Consider the following 21,300-nt stretch of genomic DNA (forward strand, 5'->3'; position numbering starts at 1 on the left):
CCACGCTCGGCTACTTCTGCCGACTAAAAGGGGGCGAAGCGGCTGCTAACCCGGATATCCTCCGCGGCCCTTCAAACTTCAGCAGACGGGGTTTGCTCTGATTTCCAGCGGCTCTCGGCAGCCCCAGGAAGACGGAGGGACGGCCGCGTTCTCCTGGCAAAACCCGAAGACCCTTAAAAAAACCCCAAAGCAACTACAACGTATCACGCAGCGGCCCCACGCATCGCTTCTCCTCGGAATGCTGCGGGGCGGAGCGGGACAGCCCCGCACCTGCCGGGAAGGTCCGGCCCAGGGGCGGGCAGCGCTGCTCGCCCCGCTTCCCCCGGCTCCCCCCATCCCCGCCCCGCCCCCGGTGCGGCCCCACCTCGGGGCGGAGCCGGAGCCGTGGAGCAGCGGAGAGCTCGGAGCGCGGCGTTGGGCCTCGGGAGCCGCCGTGGGTGAGTGCGGAGCGGAGCGGGGCTGGGGGAGGAGTGGGGGGGACGGCGATGTGCCGGGTGCTCCTCGGACCCCCGCCGGTAGAGGGGCTGCCCCCGCGGAGCGCGTTCGGGGCGGTGCGGGCGGGGCCGGGCCGAGGGGTCCTCCCGGCTGCGGGGCTCCGTTAGCGGTGGCCGCAATCACGGCGCGGAGTTGGGGGCAGCCGGGCTGGCCGAGCGGGCGCTGGAATAACGCGGCGCTGCTCAGCACGGGGGATCCGGGTAATCCCTCGGCCAGTTTGTCCGACCTTATCTTGGGCACGGCTGCTGCTGAAGGCGTAATTACCTCTTTAAGGCAGTTTGCTCCAAGGGGAGACCCGCTTCGGTGTTTAACGTGCCTTCATAGAGGGGCTCATCGTGCAGAACCCGAGGGGCTGAGGAGGTTTGCTGTTGGGTTTTGCTCGTTGCTTTGGGAATTCTCTCCCCTTTGGCATAATTGAGGTGTGGATGCAATGTTCTTGAGGCAGTGTAAATATAAACAGCCTTAATTGCTGGAATGGCACCGAGGTGCTGGCTGAGGCTGTGGGTGTGAGTCCTGGGGGACGCTGGCAGCGGTGAGCATCAGTCCCTTCACACGGGGCGTGATGTGCTGGGGATGCTTGGGGTGACTCTGACAAGAGTACGAGTTCTCGCTCACATCTCTGCTTAGCGCTTGTGGAAAGAGCTCTTTTAGCACCAGGGTGGCTGTGCTGGAGGAGAAGGATGTTTCTTGGAGTCAGTAGCCTTTCCCAAACTGCTGAGGGGAGCACAGAGCTGGGAAACAACAGGCTGCGTTGGGGCCCTTCTCTGCTCCCTGAGAAACACCCTGGGAGCAGCACAGTGAGTGCGCTGCCCTCATGCTCACCTTGACCCCAGCTGCCCTGTTGCTCCTCTCAAGCAGGGCAGGATGGGGCCCTCACTCCAAACTGAGCTGTCTGGAGGGGCTGATACCACGTTCCTTGTGCTAAGCCTGAATGTGAAGAGCTTCTTTGCATTTGTGCTGCCCTTGCTTAATCTCTGCGCTAAGAGTTGGAACCAAAACGGTGCGTGATGCTGTAAATTCTCTACCTGGGTTATTTTTATGGGTTTTGCTTTGTGTTCTGAGATCTCTTGTGGGGTTATAAAGCTTATTTTCCTTCTGCCTGGAGGACACACATGAGTGTTTTATAACCGAACCGAGGTTTGAAGTGTTGAACTTTAGATATCTGCGCTGGATGTGATGAAGCCCTGAGATACTGCTGCTGCTTTCTGACATCAGGGGCGCGTGCCTGGGCTGCCCGCTAACAACAATGTCTTCTTGTTGGGTCTTTTGAGCTGGAAAACAGCCCTGTGTGAGTGTGCTGGTACCAGTGGTACCGGCTCCCTGTGCCCCCACGTCGCTTCTGCAGCCACTTTGTTGGGACCTCGTTTTCCCTCGGTTTAATAATTTATAAATGCCTGTTGCCTCCAGGCACGTTTCATCCAGGAAGAAGAAAAACATGGACCAAGTTTACTGGAATACTGGTGACAGAGTCTGAGGCTGAGAAATAATGGAGCCTTTGTGGATGGAGGGGTGTCATGTTTTTATCTTATGTAAATGAATGAAAGAGCAGAATTGGGCTGAAGGGTCTCTGAGATGTCCTTCCCTTCTTATCCCCATCCTGAAGAATATTTCTGCTTCTCTTGAGGTGAAGGGGAGTTTAACTGTGACCTTCCTTAACCTGATATTGGATGTGAGTCTCCTTTGCTTTTATCTGTGTGTGGCTCAAGTTTGGAAGCTCTCATGTGTTCAGTGGTTACGAATGAAGATAGGAGGTGGAGGGCCTGCATCTGCACAGCGCTCATTCCCTTGGCTGGAGAGAGGTCAGCCTTTCTGCAGGCACTGAATTGCCTTCTCCCATTCGGCAGATCCTGCACCATCAGTGCTGTGCTTGGGGCGGCCCATTGCAGGAGGGGAAGGCTGGCTGTCTCCTTTGAAACTGCTCAGAAGTGGTGCGGTGGGCAATCCTAGTCCAGCTCATTGCCCTGTGGAGCAGATCTTGCCTGCTATCAAACCAGTTCCCTGCATTCTTTGTGCAGGAGCTCTCTCCTGCCCCAGCTGCTCTCGCTGTTTTTCAATTCCTCTGATTTTTGTTGTGGTACTAAAAACGGAGCGTGGTCAGCTCTTGCAGTGAGCTGTAGCTGAGAGTATGAGCTGGAAGTGCTACAATCCCAGTACCTTCCTCTGCCTCTCCTTCTCATCCAGGTGATGTTCTGCAGTTCCCTTGTGCTGAGCACAGCAGGGTTCAGGAGCGCTGCCTTGCCCCAAGAGCTGCAGGTGTGAGTGGGGATGTGTGAGCAGGGTCAGCTGCTTGCTGTGCTCTGCTGCTTGAGTTACAGCACCTCTGTGGGCAGCCCTGCCAGCTGGCTCTTCCTTCAGGGATGTTTAAAGAGGCTTATCGCAATCTTACTAGAAATCTGTCTTCTTCTGTTAATCTACAGTCTCCTCAGCTCCTCTCCACGTGCTCCTATCTCATTCATCTCGACAGCGCCCTTCTGCCAGCTGCTGCACATCGGTGCTGGTTCACTGCCGTGCTCCTGGTTGGGGTTTGCTGCTTTGCACACTGCTGCTGCTTGCTCTCCAATGTAGCGTTTGCTTTGTGTGCGTGTGTCTGTGTGTGCATATACGTGTGTGTGTGTATACATGTGTGTGCATGTAGAGAGGGAGTTCTGTATCTACTTGGGTATCTGTCTCGATAGCTGTCAGTGTAGGTACGATCTATGTATCTATGCAGACATGTAACTAATATAGCATATACAAAAATAAAGCCTAATCATAAATACATATGAATAACTGTAGATACAATTTCTGTATTGTTTTTAGGGAGATGCTGGTGCTTTTGTGGCTGGGGTGAAGGCGAGCAGCCTGATGTCCGCTCCTGCTGGGTCTTGCTTGGCTGCTCGGTGCCAGGTGTAGTGTGAGCCTGAGCTCAGCAGGAGCCCTTGGCAGCCCTCCTTGCTGGGGCACATCATGCTTCTTGTGGTGATGCATTTCTTCCTGCTGGACCTTCTTGTGAATCTCACAGCGATGTGTAAATGCAGTGGCTAGCAGAGCCACGTAGAGCCCTAGAAGAATGAATAGCTCCAGGAACGCTGAGCCTCGATACCCATACAAAGCAAACACGTATATCAGTTGATGTGATTAGCTGAGCTGCGGGGCTGCTTGCTCTCGAGGCCTGGGTAACAAGTTCATGGCCTTTGACAAAGGTTCTGTGGCCATCCCTGCACACAGAGGCTGCCCTGAATCCTACAGCCAGGAGTGGTGCCCCTGCCTTTCCTTGCCCTTCCTCCCACACAACATGCTGGTGCTGCCTTGGAATATTGCTAGCTGGAGGGGAAGAGATAATGTGTTTTTTTTTCCAGAGTAGTCAGCTGATGGAATCCCATGGGAAGGGATTGCAAAGCAGGAGGCAGGTGGGTGGGCATTCCAGCTCCTGCCTTTCTGTAATTCAGTGGGAGAGGGCTGAAACACGAAGTGTGCTTGTTGAGTACTCTTTTCTGTTTGCATTTGAAAGAGCTTGATAGGCTGTGATTAATGAGGCTAAACAGAACTTTGATAAGTGGTAAACTCCAATGAACCTGAAACAGAAATGGCTTTATAAGGTGGCTTTGCTTCCATGCAAAGCACAGATTGTGGGTTTCTTACAGCACTGTTTGCTTTAGGGCTGGCAGTGTGTAGCATGGACTGTTCTCCTGTTGTACATTGAGAAGAGAAGCTGAAGGATGTCCGTATGGCCACTATAGGAGTGGATGTTGTGCATCAGCTCCTGTCTCTGTGCAGACCCTCTTGCCTTCTTTTCTGCTTTAGGTTAATGTTCCCAAATTTGGGTCGTCAGATCTGCATCCCGAAGCCCTGCGTGTCCCCATATCCAGGCTCTAATTAAGGATGCTCTAAAAGTGGTGGGCTGGCTACCATGGCCTTGCAGATCAGAACCATTGGCCTAATCTATTTTTAAAGTGAATTAAACTAGAAACAGGCAGTGTCACTCTAGAGTGAGGAGTCACCTGGGGAGGTAACCCAGAATAGTTGTTCTGCTTTGACTTTGCACCCTATCTCATTCCAGAAAGACTTTTCTTTCCGTATATATATATATATATATATATATATATGAAAGCTTTGTAAGCACAGAACACAGGACATGCTTTCAGCAGCCTATGGAAAATATCTGACTGTTCTTGAGGTGTTCCCTGCATTGCCTCCTGGCCACTCTCTCTCTAACACAGTCATCCTTTTCCCTAATAGATCTGCCTTCTTTCATGCTGCCCCCTGCAGAGATCTGCGCTCCCTCTCTGCAGCACAGCACACACAGCATCAGGTGCCCATATCCAGCCGATAACCTGAGCTGCACGCTGGGGCTGGGTGTAAATTATTAGCAATGCTGTGCTCAGCTCGTGTTGGCTGGGAGGAGCGTGGATCTTTGCACGATGTTTTGAGTTGCGCTGAGACGCTCTGCTGTTACGCTGCTCCTTTGGATTTGTCAAGCTCAAGTTAAATGTATATAATTTTAACATCTCATGATTCTTTGGGGGCTGACTCATGTTTTTTTGGCCTGGATGAATCATAGCTCTTGAACTCCATTGCTAAATTCATTATGCAACAATTATAGGGTTGGAAATGCCACCCTAAGTGCACACAAACAAGCTGGCAGCAATTTTCCCCTCCTTTTCTCTCACCCCGTGTTGCCAAGAGATCTCCCTGGTGACTTTGCTTGTTAGCACTTAGTGCCGTGCTGCAGGTGAGGGGCTGCTCAGCACCCAGCATCACAGCGCTTTGCCCTTGAGCTGGAAAGTCCATTGTTTCTGGAGGGAAGAGAGAGGTCAGCCAGGAGGGGAGGCTGGAGGTGCACGGCTCTGCTCATCCATGGTGGTTGCCTTCCCTTCCATAGGATCATAGAATCACCAAGGTTGGAAAAGACCTAAAAGATCATCCAGTCCAACCATTCACCTAGTACTAATAGCTCCCACTAAACCACTAAACCATGTCCCTCAACACAACATCCAATTGCAGATGTTATGTGCAACACTGTGGCATAGTGACGGTACCTCTAATGGTCTGTATGGGGAAACCCCAAGCATGAGGCATTGCTTTGCAGCAGTTCCATGTAGCAATATGGGATGCTGGCAGCATCTCACAGCTGTGAGCTGTGCATACCTCCTGGCTGAGTGTTGGGAATGAGGCAGTTCTGATACAGTGATGGCAGTCAACTTAATGTAAAGTATCCCAAGTCATCTTTGAAGAGTAATAGATGATAAACATTTGATGGAACTTTGTGTCAGCACAACAAGTCAAGCCAATGTGCCATCTCTGACTGTGGCCAAGAGTAGATACAGAAAACATGGAAAGTAGGGCATGTATGGTGACGTATGGTTTGATAACTGCGTCTAAAAATAAGGTACTTTAGAAACATAAAATCTGCCTTGCAAGCAAGGCGGGTGTTTGATTGAAGACTGAAGCTGGTGGTGCTGGCGCTGCAGAAGGCTGAGTATTGTTTAAATCTGATGGTTTGCATCTGAGATGAGACAAAATGAGCTGAGCCTGAGCCGAGGTGGGAGGCGGTGGTGTGGCTGTTGGTGGAGATGCTTTCCCTTGGCCAAGGTCAGCAGCGTCCTGCTTCTCACGCAGAGCTGATGCTGGTCTGCATGCCAAGGATTTGTCCCCTGGAAGTGTTATGGGGCAGCTGTCTGAAAGATGCACTGAAATACACTCATGGGCTGCAAGAGGATGGTTGCCCTGCAGTGGTAGTATCAGCTGGTTCTGATCCTCACTGCCATTACTGTGCGTGGGCTGTTACCTGTAGCTGCTGGACATTACTGCTGTGAAGCCTCACTGTGCCATGGGTGTGGGTTTGGCAGCCTCAGGGCCTCCTCCTTGTCCCAACCTGGGGTAGAGGTGGACAAGGGTCTGTAATTTTTGGCATGGAGGAACAGTGGGCACGTGGCTTAGTAATGGAACAAATAGGTCACTGTGGAGTTCAGTAGGGCATAAGGGCAGTGCCGTAGGCCACCAACTCAGATGCATGAGCTGTGTGGAGCAACATTTTGTGCACTGTAGTGTGGATAGGTTGTTTTTCCCCTGGTTTCTTTCCCAGCAGAACCTGCAGGCTCCTGGTGGGTGGGCAGCCCCCTTGTCCCCAGCAAACAGGAGATGTATGGGCTTCTCTGTTGTGTGGTTAAGGTCTCTGGAGGGTCATTGGAATGATTATAGATGAGCTCAATAATGTCAGTCAGCATCAGAGCTGAAGGCATTTGGTTAACAATAATTAAATGCTACTGCTGTTTGAAAGGAATGAATCAGATTGTGGAAGAGCATCTTCTCCTACATCTCCCGCGGAATCAATAGTCCTCCTGGCAGGTGTGTAACAGGCACCTTCAGCTCCCATCAGTCACATCCATGTCAATTGCAGAGCAGCTGGAAGCGCTGCATCACCCTGGCACTGCTCTATTCCCACAGGGTGCTGCTGTCGTCACCCATGCATGGGGTGCCATCCACGCTGCAGCTGGGGATGCTGGTGTGCAGAGAGCACTTGTCTCTTTCTGGAAGCTCCCAGGGCTGCGTGGCTGCGGGCAGCGAGGAGCCGCAAATGGGAAATCCATTCCCTTATCTGAGTTGGTGTTGTGTCCCCAGCAGGGCAGTTCCCTCTGCTGTTTTGTTTGGTTGTTTTGTTTGTTGTTTTTTTTTCCATATGCCAAAATGTGTGCAAGTGGCTTTGAACAATAAAAGGACTTTGGTCAAAAAGCATAGCATGCAGGCAAACAGCGCTCTGTATCTTACAGGAAGGGTGTGGGCTTCTGCAGTGCTGCTTTTGAGATCCTGATGGAAATTAGCCTTATTTTTTTTACCCACGTCCTACCCTGCAGCCTGATTTGTGGGCACTTGCTGCTTTCAGGCTCAAAATCTCCTGAGTTTGTAGCATGTGATGTCAGCAAGGAGGATCTGGGTGTGCAGCTCCGTGTGCATCCTTGCAGGGCTGGTACGAAGCGGAAGCTTTACCAGGAAAACAAACAGGAGGCGGTGATACCGCTGTCACAGATGGGCCGGGCTGCTCCCCACGTTGCAACCCGCACGGATACCATGAGCTGTGGAAAAATAAATGGAGAGCAGAACGGGAGACTTATGCCCTCAATTAATTTCTGTTCCATGTAATCAGCGCCGCTGTGTGCTTTTCCTTCCCTGCCAGCTGCCTGGCTCAGGGCTGGGTCTGCATCGTGCGAGGGCAGCTGGGATTGGGCTCGTGTTTGCACAGAAGTCCCGCTCTGATCTTCCTTTCTCTGCCTGGGGGCAGGGATCCCGCTGCTGCTCTGATGCTGGAGATAAATTTTGTTAGCAGATACTCTTCTTTGGGAGAGCAAAGGGGAGCAGTGTGTGTAATGAATTCCTGGAGGAATACAATTTCCTTGTCTCTGAGCATCGTCTCCTTTGGGGCTGTGAAGTGCTGCCCTGTCTCGGCTGTGGGCAGAGGGACTTTGCTCGTGGCTCAAAGCATGCGGCCCTCATCGGAGAAGACGAATCGATGCAATTAGTGAGCGGTCCCTGAAGATTTGCAGGCTATTGAACAGTTTTCTCTATTACACAAGGCTTGTTTGGTGTGTGCTTTGAAACCAAACCCTTGGACTTCGTTCTGATTTGATCTGGATTCAAACTCCTGCCTTGGTTCTTCATGTTCCAGCTGGTTGACGCGTCCCTGTCCCTGCTCCAAGCTGGTGGCTGGGGCCCAGAATGACCTGAGAGCAAAAGGCACGACTGGGATTTCATACTGCAGGGTCAATGGGGGCTGCTTCAGCTGCAGCCTTGAGAGCACTGCATGGACCAGAGGCAGAAGCTTTCTGTAGGAGAATAGTGGCCACCATGCGTACATCTGGGGATCACGGCTGGCTTGTTTCCCTTGCTGCTGGGAAGCAGTGTGTCCCCATGCAGCCTCAGGCAGGGGAGGGCTGCTTGGCACAGGGGGCCTTTCTGAAGGAAGCGCAGAAAATAAGCCCATGTTGAAATAGCGCTGGGAAAAAGAATGTATATTGTGCTGGGTTGGGTGTTCACAGGAAATATATGGTGAAAATATTGAGGGGGCTTTCCTCAAACAAGAGCCAGCGTTATTAAAGGTGGAACAGTTGGGAGGAGAAGAAAACGAGGCGCTTACATTTTTCTGTTACCAGCATCAGCTCCAAAGGAGATCTTTGGACTCGCTGTTCCACTCTTTTCCTCCTTACTCGTATTTCATTCCCTCTGCTCGGAAGGAGCGTGCTGAGGAGAGAGAGATTATCTGGAACCAGAGATAAAGCGCCCAAAGCGGAATGTTTTTAATTCTCGGGGAAAGAATTGAGCTTTACGTTTTGAGCTTCCTGTTCAGTGAGGAATTATAACTTATATTGATTCACCTCCGCTGCCAAATTCACCTCTGCATCGAGCAGCAGTGGAACTTCCCTTGTTGCAAACGGGTCGAATGGTGTCTGCGCTTCAAGAAGGTAATTGGGGCACAGATTAAGTTACTCACTTTGCATACAAGGAACCTGTGGGAAAGCCAAGAATCTCTCCTGAAACTCCCAATTTCTGATGGGATCTGTTGCCCAGAGGCTGTGTGACCTCTCTTCCTCACGGGGGCTTTGGAGCAGCCTGGAGGAGTTGTGTCCCCTGAGGGCTCTTGGCTGAAATATTCTTACGTTTTATCAAATAGCATTTCTCACCGCTTTGATTTTCCTTTCGTGTGCTCAGGCTGGATGTGCGCTGCTTAAAATGCTGTAGATGCTGAGTGAGGAAGGGAGCAGTTTGCTTCTGAGATAGCAGTGAAATGGAGTCACGTGGCAGTGATTGTTCATAATGCTCAGTGCTCTGCGTGGTTACCTTGCAGATGCTGTGGGGCTCACAGCAGGGTGCAGGAGGAGCTGCGTGGTGCCTGCAAGAAGAATTAGCTATCAGAAGCCATAACTGGATTGAGTCGATCAGAGCCCTATCCTGCCTGGCCTTGAGCACCTCCAGGGATGGGGCATCCGTAACTTCTCTGCCTGTGCCTTGTCACCTGAGTCACCGTGTGGAGATCCTGCCTGGCGAGGTGTGATATCGGAGAATTGCACATTTCAGTTGCAAATAGCAAACCCTTGTGAGGCTGGGAAGCTGCATTGCAGCCTTTCGCCGCAGGCTTCCTGGCATCCTCCTCCCCTGTGGTTTGTAGGAAATATGACTTTCTTGTGGCACTGCAGGGGGAAGCAAGTGTTTGGGGCTGGGATTCCTTGGAGGTGCTGTGCATCTCTGTGCTAGCTGTGGGCGATTTGAACTCCCAGCTTGGCCTCTGATGGCAGGTCTTCTGTCCTCTGTCACTTGGCAGACCCAGCAGCTGAGTCCCCTGTTACAGGTGTGTGAGATTGCAGTGGTTTGGGCAGTATTTCTTGGCACAGGATCCATATCAGTGATGCTCTGATGAACCGTTTGCCCAAAACATGGGAGGTGAGACACTCAGTGCTCTAATAAAGCAAGAAACCTCGGTTCAGGGCTCTGATCATCCTAACAAGTCCCTCTTGTATCTTAACAAGTCCCTCTTGTCTTGATGTATCCTCTGCTTATTTAAAAAAACAACAAACAAAACCTTTTGATCCTTAGTCCTTCAGTTCATCACCCTGTGTTCTTGGTGGCTTTCTGGTGTCTCTCTGGTTGCCTCTGCATGCTGTTTGCTAGTGATGAAGAACCGCTCTGCTTTCTCCAGATCGCGTGGAGAACCTCACCAGTCACTTAAGCTGTGATGCAGAATGCACCTTGTATTGATGAGCAGGGACAGTGCTGGGGGTGATGCGTGGAAAAAGGGCCTGTGAGTTTCTTCATTGGTGCTCATTGCTGGATGATGGGTTGTGATGGGCTGGACACCATAACAGCACGACTGAGCCTGAGTCCTGTTGGGAAGGTGAAGGGGAAATTCCTCTCCTTGCAGGAGCCGATGCACACAAAGTAAATGATTGGGCAGCTGCCTCTGTTGCAGGCTGCTTATGTGCTCAGGTCCCTGCTATAGGCTTTCGTGCTTGGCTTCCAATTCCAGCTGAGAGAAGATTAACTTGAGGTGGGGAGGAGAGGGCTATTTCTGTCGCTTTTCACGCCTCTGACTTGTCTTTATGCTGTGGATGCAGATGTTTCACCCAGAACTGGGCCCAGTTCTGCAGGTGTCTTCCCTCAAATAATCCAGTGAATAAGAGCAATCTTTTCCATGTCAGCAGAGGCTGCTCTTGTATATTTTGCCCTTGCTTGAAAGGTGCTCAACTTAAAGGAATTCTTTGGCTATGAAACAACTGCCTTGTGTCCTGTTCCAAGATTGCTCTGCTAGAGTTTGTGTATTTATATTTATCTTAAAAAAAAAAATAATAAAGTGGAGTAAAAATTAAGTCGTTTGATGACACTTACTTGAAGGGCTCTTGCAAGTGTGTGCGCTCTGCTGGTGTCATGCTGTGCTTTAAGCAGCTCCTTGAGGAGATGTGGCAGGGGATTTGCAGGTCTTAGCTCTGCCTTGTCTGTCACCAACAGTGGGGCTGCTTTCAGGGACCCGGCCTCATCCTCAGTAGCTGCAGCCATGTCTGTGTATTGAGAGCTTGGTAGGATGGACTGGGGGCAGCCCTAGAACAGGAGAACAAGTGTGTTCTGTTTATCACTTTGCAGGGTGTAAATACCAGTCACTGTATCTGATGTGGGAAGATGTTTGTGTACAGGGGCTGAAGGCAAGTTGAGGGTGCAGTGCACAGGGTTGGCAGCTGAAATCAGTCATAGAATCATAGAATGGTTGGGATAGAAGGGAATCTAAATCATCCAGTCCCAGTCCCTGCTGTTTCTGGTTTGCCCCATCAGCTCAGGCTGCTCAGGGCCCAGCCATGGCCTCGGGCAGCTCCAGGGTTGGGCACCCACAGCTCTGGGCAGCAGTGCCAGGGCCTCACCACCCTCTGAGTGAAGAATTTCTTCCTAATATCTAACCTAAATCTCACCAGTTCTGGTTTAAAGCCATTCCCCCTGTCCAGTCACTGTCTGTCCATGTAAATCACCAGTCCCCTTCTTCCTTGCAAGCGCTCTTCAAGGAAGAATCAGGGTCTTTTGTAGTGCAAGTGAGGCCGATGACTAAAATAGTCCTCCTGAACTTAGTGAGATGCATCTTGTACTTAAACGAGCCACACTGTACAGGAAGTGCAACCTTTGTTTTGTGTAGGTTGTGTTTGCCCATGTTTGCCTGCCCAATGCAGGCACCACTTTCTGACGCTGCTGGAGCAGGTCCTTCCTGCAGCTGCAATACAATACTGTGTGTCTCACCCTCCTTCTGGCCCTGGCATGGCTGCCTTCGCTGCCCCACGTCTCGCAGGATGTGCTCGGCTCTGAGCTGCTGAGCTCATGGAAACAGCGTGCAACAAAGTGGTGTCTTTTGGGGCTGTTGGTTTTTTTTTCTTTCTTTTTTTACCCTTTTCCCTAAATAAAACAGAAACCAAAATGCACTGCCTTGAAAACCGCAGCCACCCACACAGCCAGCTTCTGTGTCGCTTTGCAGGTAAACAAATGCTTGGGCCCGTAACTTTGCTGTAATTAGGCTGTCCTGTGTGTGTGATGAGATGTCAGCTTACCACTTTTTTGGCACAGCAAGGGAAGCAGGTCACTGGAAAGCAGTGATGGAGCTGAGGTGTTTGTGAGGCTTTTGGGGATCTTTCGGATTTAAAGAGGGAGATTTTGGTTGGATACAAGGAAAAGGTTTTCTGTGGTGAAGGAGGCACTAGCATGGGTTGGTCAGCAGGTGGTGGATACCCCATCCCTGGAGACACCCAAGACCAAGATGAGATCAGGTTGTGAGCAACCTATCTAGCTGTGGATGTCCTTGTTCATTGCAGAAGAGTTGGACCAGATGAGCTTCAAAATTCCCTTCCAACTCTAAGGCTTCAGTGATTCTGTCTATGGAGGGTGCTTGAGGCCCTGTGCCTAAGTCTGGGAGCCAAGCTGTGTGTCCCTGAGGAAGTCCTCCCTGGGAACCTCTTTGCACCTTTAGAGGTTGCCTGGAGGACCAGCTGGTTCTTGGTGCTGAAGTGGCCTTGGTGCTGGAAGGAGCAGCAGATACCTCCTGGTGTTCATCCCTCTTTTGCCATTTGTTCATTGCCCTCTGTGAGCAGCTCATCTCTCTGTTTTTGCTGTTGTGAAAGCAGGAAAGGTGAAATGCAGGTAAGCAGAGCAAGCCACGCTTCTCCTTGCCTCGTAACTCGGTGTCCTGCTGCGTCTCTCAAATTTGGTCCACAAGGAAAGCTTCCAACATTTCTTAGGTAGCCAGAGAAACACAGGCATAGTTTGTGCTTCCAAAGACCTGCAGAATTAGACTATCGTTTCTAGTTCAGGTGTCTTTGGGGTGTATTTATTCATCTTTCAGCAAACAATGGTGGAAGCGGGCTGGGAAAAGCGCTGGGTGGGAGTGCCGATGCGCTATGCTGAGAGGCATTTCCTGCCCTTATCTCTGCCACTCGAGGTATTGTCAGCAGGCTTCAGATCTGCAGCCCGTGTTACTGTGGTGGAGATTGCCAGAAAAGATACCTGCAGGAACGCCCACGTGGGCCAGAGCTGGATTCAGGGGAGGTGGGAAGAGCTTCCCAGCAACAAAATGCTGTGCTTGAGAAGGGGGTCCGTCTCCAAATGAAGGGCTTTTGGGAAGAGGGCTGTATTGATGCCCTCTCTGTGGAGCTGCTGCTGGAGGGCATCTCGGGCAAGTCCTTGGATTGCTTGGTGGGGTCTCTCTAATGAAAAACTTCAGAAGGTTTCGGGTTTGTACCTGCGTAGAACTGAAACATTATTATTGCTACTATTATTATTAATTTAGTTTGGCAATCTTGAGTTTTCATGGGACACAAACAGTTTTATTCTTGTTCACGTCTACCCCAAAACTCTCAAAATAAGGTCTGTGGGGACTATTGAAGCTGCCATTGGCTTTCTGTTGGCCCTTTGCTGGATGAAGCAACCTGCCTGTGTGCTCTGGCCGAGTTTGTTTGTTTTCAGTTTTCAAACCAATTATCGGGTGGAGGAAGTGGCAATGCCTCGCTGTCAGAGCCGAGGTATTTATAGGTGAGGTCAGACCCCTGTGGGAAGTCTGTGGCAATATTAGAAAGGACTGGATGTCTCTGCCTTGTGCAATTCACTGGGATGCAGTGGATGTACTGCATGGTTTGGACATCTCACAGCAGCTCCTCAGAGCTCTCATATTGTGGTTATTTGTAGCTTGCTTCGATTTGGTGTGGTACATGTTCAGTGGGTATAGTTGGAATGGACTTGTTCAGTTCACTTGTGGCACTGGCTTTATTTCAGGTGCATCTTTCCCTGTTGGGCTGACCCATAAATCTGGGGCATGCTTCCTTCTGCTGTATAGCAGATGATGGTGGCTGCCCGTGGGCCTCCCAGCTCGCTGCTCTGTGGGTGCTGCTGCTCAGTGTTGTGGTTGCACCACGAGTCCAGGTCTGCACTATAATTGTGCTCATTGCTGTGAGCATGGAGGCTGTACAGCAGAGCTAGTATGGGCTACAGTTGTGGAGAAAATATCTGGGGAAAAAACGAACACAAAACCCCATGTTTTTAAGTAGCTGAGGTGGTTAAAGTGTAGGTAATACCTCCCTGGGAGTCACATCCTATTTGCCTACCCTTGGCTAAGACTGGAGTAAGAGGGGGCCAGTAGGGCACAGGTGATGCTTGTGGCAGATAGAAACCTGCCTGGGGATGTGTCTCTCCAGAGTTGTCTAAGGAATGATGTCTGTGAAACGCTGTGGAAGAACTTCTTGTTAGTTCACGTAAGCTTTGTTCTGCTCATAAAGGAGGGCTACCTTGAGCTTCAGTCGTGAATGTATTGTATGTTAGAACTGCTACTTAGTCAAGAGGTTTTTGCTTGGGTATTTGAAGTGGGTGAGAGGTGGATTCACAAAGGCTGGTGAGAAGAAACAAGTGATGAGAATGCAATTAAATGAACCTTCTTTTGAGGTGGTATGTGGTGCCTGTTGAATTTTCCAGTGGGTTGATCTTAATCATTTGTCTGCATGGGTCAGTGAGAGTTGATCGCTCATACTTACCTCTCATTTCAGGCCTCCACCATCTTCTCATCAATCTGTGATGGGCCCTTCCCAGCTTGGCCCAAGGATGCTGGTATAGCACCAGGCAGCCGCGATCCCGAGGACCTGTGGTAGGACACCATTTCCAGCTGGGACATCTTTTGACCCCTGTCTCCCAGCAGAAGCAATGGATGCCCACGTGGACCTCCTGACGGAGCTGCAGCTGCTGGACAAGGTGCCCACGCTGGAGAGGCTGCGGGCAGCCCAGAAGCGGAGGGCTCAGCAGCTGAAGAAATGGGCACAGTATGAGAAGGAGATGCAGCACAAGAAGCGGAAGCATGAAAAGAAGAGAAATGCTGTTAACCGGAAGAAAGTGTCTTTTGAAGCCAGTGTTGCTCTGCTGGAGGCTTCTCTGAGGAACGACTTGGACGAAGGTAGGGAGCTTACATCTGGCAGTTCATTTGTTTGGCTACCTGGGATGTCCATGTAGCTCCTCACTGTGAATCTGTGTTGACATCCATGGACTGCCCTTGGCATGGTGTTGATCTCTAGAGTGTTGCTATCTCTGGCGTAGCTACGGGTTGGGGCATTCAAAGCAATGTGAGACACCAGCATTACCTAGAATGACACTAGGAGTGGGTGCACAGTGACAGGATGGGGCAGGAGTTATGACCGAGATCTGGGAAAAGGAAGGCAGCTTTCATCTCTTTCCTTTTCACACTTTCCATTTTCAGAAGGTGAGAAACGCTTCTTTGCCTTCTGGATTTGCCTATTTTAGAGGCTTTTCAGAAGTCTGTCACAGGGATGTACATGTCAGTGTAAATCTTTTCAACTTCCCTGCTTGGGGGATTGATTGACAGCTACATAGATGTATAGTTGTTTTTTCTTTCCCCCTATTTAACATAATGAAAATCATTTCTTTGCTTAACGCTTCCCACGGAAGAGAAAGATCCAAATTGTTCAGGAACTGGTTTAATGGTATCATTGCTTTTGTTTAAAATGAAGGGAAGAAAAAGATGCCTGAAAGCCAATCCCAATTAACTTCAGCAGCGGATGGGGGAAAACCTGTGAAATCTGGAAGGCATTTGTTTAGAAGCAGGGCAGCTGAGCTGAGCTCTCCTGATGCCATCAGCACTGCTGCTGGGCCTCAGGGGTGAAGATACCTTTAAGAGAGAGATTTGTCTGCCTCACCTCTTCCTCGTGTCTTGGGTATTAGCACTGTTCTTGCATGGTTTCCTAACAGCCAAGTCACTGTGTACTGTGTGTCATAAAGTCCACATCAAAATAATGGGCTTAACCCTATGGAGAACTGAGGGCAAATGCTCCACAGAAAGGTAGAAGTATTTCTCAGGGAAGACTTGGAACAGTCTTTGGGTCTGCTGTTCTGCCAGGCAGTGAGATCAGTGTGATCTTCCAGATCCACTGGTGTTACAGAGACAAAGGAAGATGCCTTTGGAGCCTACCCAGTTGTTTTGTCTCTCTGCTAGTGAATGTTGCTCTGGATTCTAACATCTTCTGCAACAAGCAGTGTATGTGGGGGAAAGCAAGAACCTGGTCCTGTAAGGAATCTCCCCAGAATTAAGTTCTTGTTCCTGAGATGGCCTTTCACACATCACCATTTGCCCTTACATCCCAGCACTGCTTGGAATCGAAGGGCCTTTCCCTCAGCAGGCCCTGGTTGTAGGCCTTAACCATGGGTGCTTCCTCTGCCCAGCTGGATTTCTCAGATGCCTCAAGTTTATTAAACTCAATTGTTTTGGTGGTCAGTTAAGTCCTACAAACAGCCTGTGGGCAGGTTCTGTCCCTCCCTGCTGTGGCTTTGGTATAAAGGGAAGGAGGGGATGGCAACAAAGCTAGATGTCAAACTGGGAATATTTCTTTACTAAACGCTGGAGGCCAAGCGAGTGAATTCCTGGCCTTCTGGAGGTCCCTGGGGATGATTTCAGCATATGAATCATCTTTTGTTTCCATGTGGGGAGAGGAGGGGGAGGAAAAATATAAATGATTTAAAAAGTTGAGAAGCTCACGTGAGGAAAGTTTAGAGCTGGGGGTGCTGTTAGTGCTCGTCATCTCTTGAGCCACCTCCGAGCAGGCGTGCCATTTCCATCCTTTATTAATATTCTCTCTCTATTTATAACTTTCTTAACTTTCCCACTCCAGAGGTGGAAAAGCAGATGACATGGGCACCATGCAATGAATTTGGGATGAGCAGAGCTGAAGAGACAGTTAATGTTCTCTCAGGAAGGCACGCTGTGCTGTGACATGGCCTCCTGCTGGAGGAAGGCTGAGCCCTGTGGGGTGGTGACTGTGAAGGGGAAACCCAACCTTACCCTTTGGAATAGCCCCAGGTCCCTGGTTATGCCAACTGTGGGATACAGCACAATTGTGTGGGGCAGTTCTTGGAGAAGGAGCCATCTGTATGGAACCCTGCTGGTCTGTGGGCGACAGGGTTTGGGGAGCCCCACAGCAGGCACTGCAGTGGGTTCCTGTGTTCCTGCAGTCATCCCCCTCATCTCTGTTTGGATAAGGACCAAGCCACCATGCTTCCCATTTTGGAACAGCAAGGTGGTGAAACGAGGCTAAAGGAGGTGACACTGATAAGGAGTGTGGGCAGGAGCTGTGAGCATCTCCCGCAACAGATCTGTCAAAAAGTCCCTGGTTTAGCAAACAAGCTGCTGTGAACAGCTCGCTGGGACCTGCTGACAGAACCAGGCCTGGGCTGTCACCTGCCTTGGCTGGGGTCTTTGACTTGAAGATGAAGGACCTACGGACAGCCTTGAGGGGAGAATGGGCATCTCTGGACTCACTCTGTGCTCTCCCACAGAGCTGGGAAGGCTGTTCTCTGGAGGAGCATCACACTCTGTAGCCATTCTAAATGACAGTACTCTGAAGCCTCAAGCCCAGCCCGAGGCATAACCTGAGCTGGCTGCAGGATGCTGATGTAGATGGGTTGGATGGGTGAGGGGTTCACTGGGAGATCCAGAAGGATCTGCCAGTCGTGTCTGCTGTGGGACATGAGATGGGTGGTGATGGACGAAGGTAGCCTAGGAGAAAGGACCATAGACTAGCTGTGTTGTAGCGCTGTTGTGCTTAGCTTACGTTTTAATAGTTAGGAAGGGGAAATGCTTTATAATGCAATAAAGCTTTGCAAGCTGCTGTACTAATTGCCAAGAAATTGCAAGGGCTTCCTAAGTCTGCAAGGTGATGGATGGAGGCTGGTCCCAGGGTGGTTGGTGGCTGCTACCAGGCTGTCGTGTCAGGCTTTCTGCATCACTGAGCTGCTGCGGGAGACGTCCCAGAGAGCAGAAGAGAAGGGCTGGCATCCTTTAAATGGAAGATGGAGCTCCCAGAGGCTGCCTAGAGGGATGTTTGGTATTTGTTGCCTGGAAGTGCTTTTCCACACTCAGCCTGCATGCAGGGGGAGCTTCTGCTCCAGTGGCAGTGACTGGAAGGTTTGCCCTAGCTGTGAACAGGCTGTGCTCCTTTCAGGGAGCTGACTGAGAAATAAAGCACCCAAAGGACTGCCTCACCTTCCTGCAGTGCTGAAAGTGCCCTGGTTTCTCCTGCTGCCATCACCACGGGCACTTGTCCCAATGGGCGCAGCATTAGAATCCTTCAGCTCCCATCTCCTGCGAGCAGAACTCTGTCAGGGCAGAGAGTTATGACAAACAGTGCTTCTGGAGGAACTGAATCCTGCAGATGCTCATAGTTGATGCCCCAGAAGAGAAATGAAAGCTCAGTGTTGGTCCTGGTGTCCAGCAGAGTGGTTCCCATTTGCAGTTTGGGGTTTGCTGGGTCCTTCCCCACCCCAGCACTTGGCAATTCGGAGCTGTGCGGAGCAGGCCAAGGTTGGCTTTTATCTCATTGAGAAGATTTTCCCTGTGAGGGTATAAGTATTGCACAGCTTATTTGTGCAGGCACATCCCCCATCTTTCCCTTTGTAATGACCCTTAAATCTCCTCAGTGCTCGGTAATACTGAGGGTGACAAGCCCTGTGTGCAAGAAGCACAGCCTTCCCCAAGCAGCTCCTTTCTACCTTTTTGGAATAAAACCAACCTTGTCATGGCAAAGGCACTTTAAAGAGAGGCCCTAATTAGTGTCTATAAATTGCTTTCGTTAACCTTTCCTAGCTGATGCGATCTGTTCCCTTGTTACTAAAAACCTTTTATGAGGTGCCTTAATTTTCCACCCACATTATTAGTCTCCTGAAGCTTTTTACATGGAGTTCCTGTGTCCAAGTCTGTGAGCGAGTGCATTTATCTGTCTCGGAAGATTTTTCTCCTGGGTCATGTGCCCTTTGAAGAGCATTGATAGAAAGTGCCTTTTATTGCCAGCAGTCTGAGTGTATACCTGTGTGTTTGGGGAACGATTCGAGTCAGAAATGTAGAGCTTCTGCACAACAACAGAAGTGGTTTTTGAGTCTTTAAACTCCATCGGCGTGGAAATGAAACCCCTTTCCTTGAGCGTGGGAGCTCCTGGCACTGAGGGATCTTGTTAATTCTGTTAATGGCGGCTGGTACGTCTTCCAAAAGCAGATTCACACACTTGGCTGTATTTAACTTGGCTTTTTTCACACACTCCCAACCTGATGCCAAGGCGGGGTGGCTCACATATGGCAGCCAACGAGATGGCATCTGGGGGCACGAGCAATATTGAATGCGTGACTTTCTCTGTTGTCACAACAAATGGGTGCTCTTTCTCTCTTTATTTTTTCCTCATGACTTTCTGGAATTTCAGTATTTCCATAAGAGCGAGGAATGCAAACGTTTCTTTCTGGTTATTGCTATTGAAAGTCCATCTCTGGGTTTCCTGGGGTGGATCAGCCTCCCCAACTTTCAGGGTCAGCAGAATCGTTTGGTTTCAAATCCTTTTCATCCTGAAGTTTTAAGACGTGAGCAGAAATGCGTGCGTTATCTGTTGTTGGTTTTGCTCTGTATTTCTAGATATCAACACGTGGTATTTCCTGGTGAAAACACGACTGCCAAAGCACTCTGTAATAACACATCCTGGCTGTCCTTGCTATGATATGCCGGGGTACGGTGCTATAGGAAGCCTAGCTGGGATTTTTATTACTATTTTTATTTCCATCCACAATGTGCATCCCCAGATGCACACCTGCCTTCCCACTCATCTCACTGGGTGCATCTGCCCCTTCACTCTGTGTGTCTCCAGCCAGGCCCAGCCAAATTGGGGCTGCTTCTGCTGGGGCTCAGGGTGCTCATGCACACAGCAGAGCTCTGATTCTCCTGTGTTTAACCTTTCTGTTCTCTCTCCTGGCTGCTCTGCTTCTGATTGTGGTAGGGCAGCCTTGGGTGACTGCGCTGTGGTTGTTATCTGTGGGCTGCCAAATGTCAAAGCCTGGATTTCTGTATCTGAGCCCATTAATATTTGCTGATCTATTGCTTGAGTTTTGAGCTGGTGACTTCCCAGCCTGTTTGTCCTTGTGATTTCCCTGGGAGAATTGCTGCCTGCTGACTGGCTGAGGGTGATGGCTGCTGGAATGGGTCATGCCTCGCAGCACATCTGACTTCCATAGGGTGAGGCTGAGGGGCTGCTGCTTCAGCTCCTGGTTCTGTGGGGCTGTGATGTGGGGTTTCTTGCAATCGATGCATTTCTTGCCTGCCTGGCTGCCTTCCAGGTGTGTGCCATTTCCTATGCTCAGATAACTGTGTGTTTTGTCCCCCTCCAATAATGAGAAATAAGAGAGCGTGGCTAACAGCTCAGTCAGAGACCTCTGCTATTTTCTGTGTAATAAGCAGCAGCAACCTGGAGTGAAATGTCGGCTCTCTGCCCACGTTGGCTGTGACCTCCCCAGCCAAGGCTCTGCAGAGCTGTGCTGATATCTAATCCAATTCTGTTGGAGGCATGCAATGTGTCAGCGCGATCCCTTGCTGGTACCTGGTGTTTTGCAGCATCACTGTGTTTGCCACTGGGTCTGGGTTACGGCACAGTTCCATGGCCAAATGGAACTTCTTTGCAAATGGGTGTTGATGGTGAAATAAATATTTTGGAGGTGAAGACTCCTTGCAGCACTAAGCAATTCACAATTGATGCTTACTTTACCCTGCTGCACTTGAGAACATGATTTGTGGATAGCATGCATGGGCAGGAGGGCCTTGGCTGCAAACTGTGGTAGTGCGTGGCTGCAGGCTCTGCTTTCTGCCCCCTCTCCTGGTCAAGGAGAACTTTAAAAGTGGATTAAATCTATTTTTTTTTTTCCAGATTTAAATTCCTGCCTTGCTGGTTCGAGGCCAGCACTGCTCAGCTGGTGTAGGTTTCTTCCTCCTAGAATCATGGAAAATAGAGGTTGAGCAGGCCCTGGGAGGTCATGTAATCCACCTTGTGCCCCAAGGCAGGATCAACTGTATCTAAAATGCTTGCTAATGAGGCTGGGGTTAGGTATCTTAGTGTATTTATAGGCACCTCCACAACACCAGTGCGCATATACCTGTGCATGCACTTCTCCTTCTTGCTCAGCTCTGTGTATTCTCCTCACTTGCTCGTATTTATCCTCCTTTATTTTGCTTTGTGCCCCATCCTTATGTGTATTGACTGTGAGTTTTCCTGCTTCCGTGAAGAATGCTCTAATTCTTTCTCTCACAGCAGTTGCTATGGCAGCTGGTGCAGGCAGTGCCTTGTAACCCAGTGCAGAGTGGGTTTTGCATACACTTCCACTGCTTGGTTCTTCCTCTGGAGCCTGGCCAGATTTTTTGGGAAACCTTATCAGCCACTGCAAATGCCCTGACAAAAGGAAATCAGATTCTGGTACAACCATTAAAAATATCTTAAGCCTTGCTGCTCTCAAACCCGT

The 21,300-nt window shown here is 50.2% G+C and overlaps 1 protein-coding gene across 1 annotated transcript in view; it reads left to right on the top strand.

The window, feature by feature from the left end:
- Positions 1–328: 328 nt before the first annotated feature.
- Positions 329–21,300, top strand: part of PPP1R16B (protein phosphatase 1 regulatory subunit 16B) — a 42,305-nt gene continuing 21,333 nt past the window's right edge. Inside the window, exons 1-2 of the mRNA XM_072350393.1 lie at positions 329–437; positions 14,523–14,923. Of these exons, the coding sequence (XP_072206494.1) occupies positions 14,677–14,923 (247 nt within the window). The 5' untranslated portion in view covers positions 329–437; positions 14,523–14,676. The remainder of the gene's footprint in view (positions 438–14,522; positions 14,924–21,300) is intronic.

The sequence above is a fragment of the Excalfactoria chinensis genome, chromosome 15, assembly GCF_039878825.1.
Source record: "Excalfactoria chinensis isolate bCotChi1 chromosome 15, bCotChi1.hap2, whole genome shotgun sequence".
In the NCBI taxonomy this organism is placed as follows: Eukaryota; Metazoa; Chordata; class Aves; order Galliformes; family Phasianidae; genus Excalfactoria; species Excalfactoria chinensis.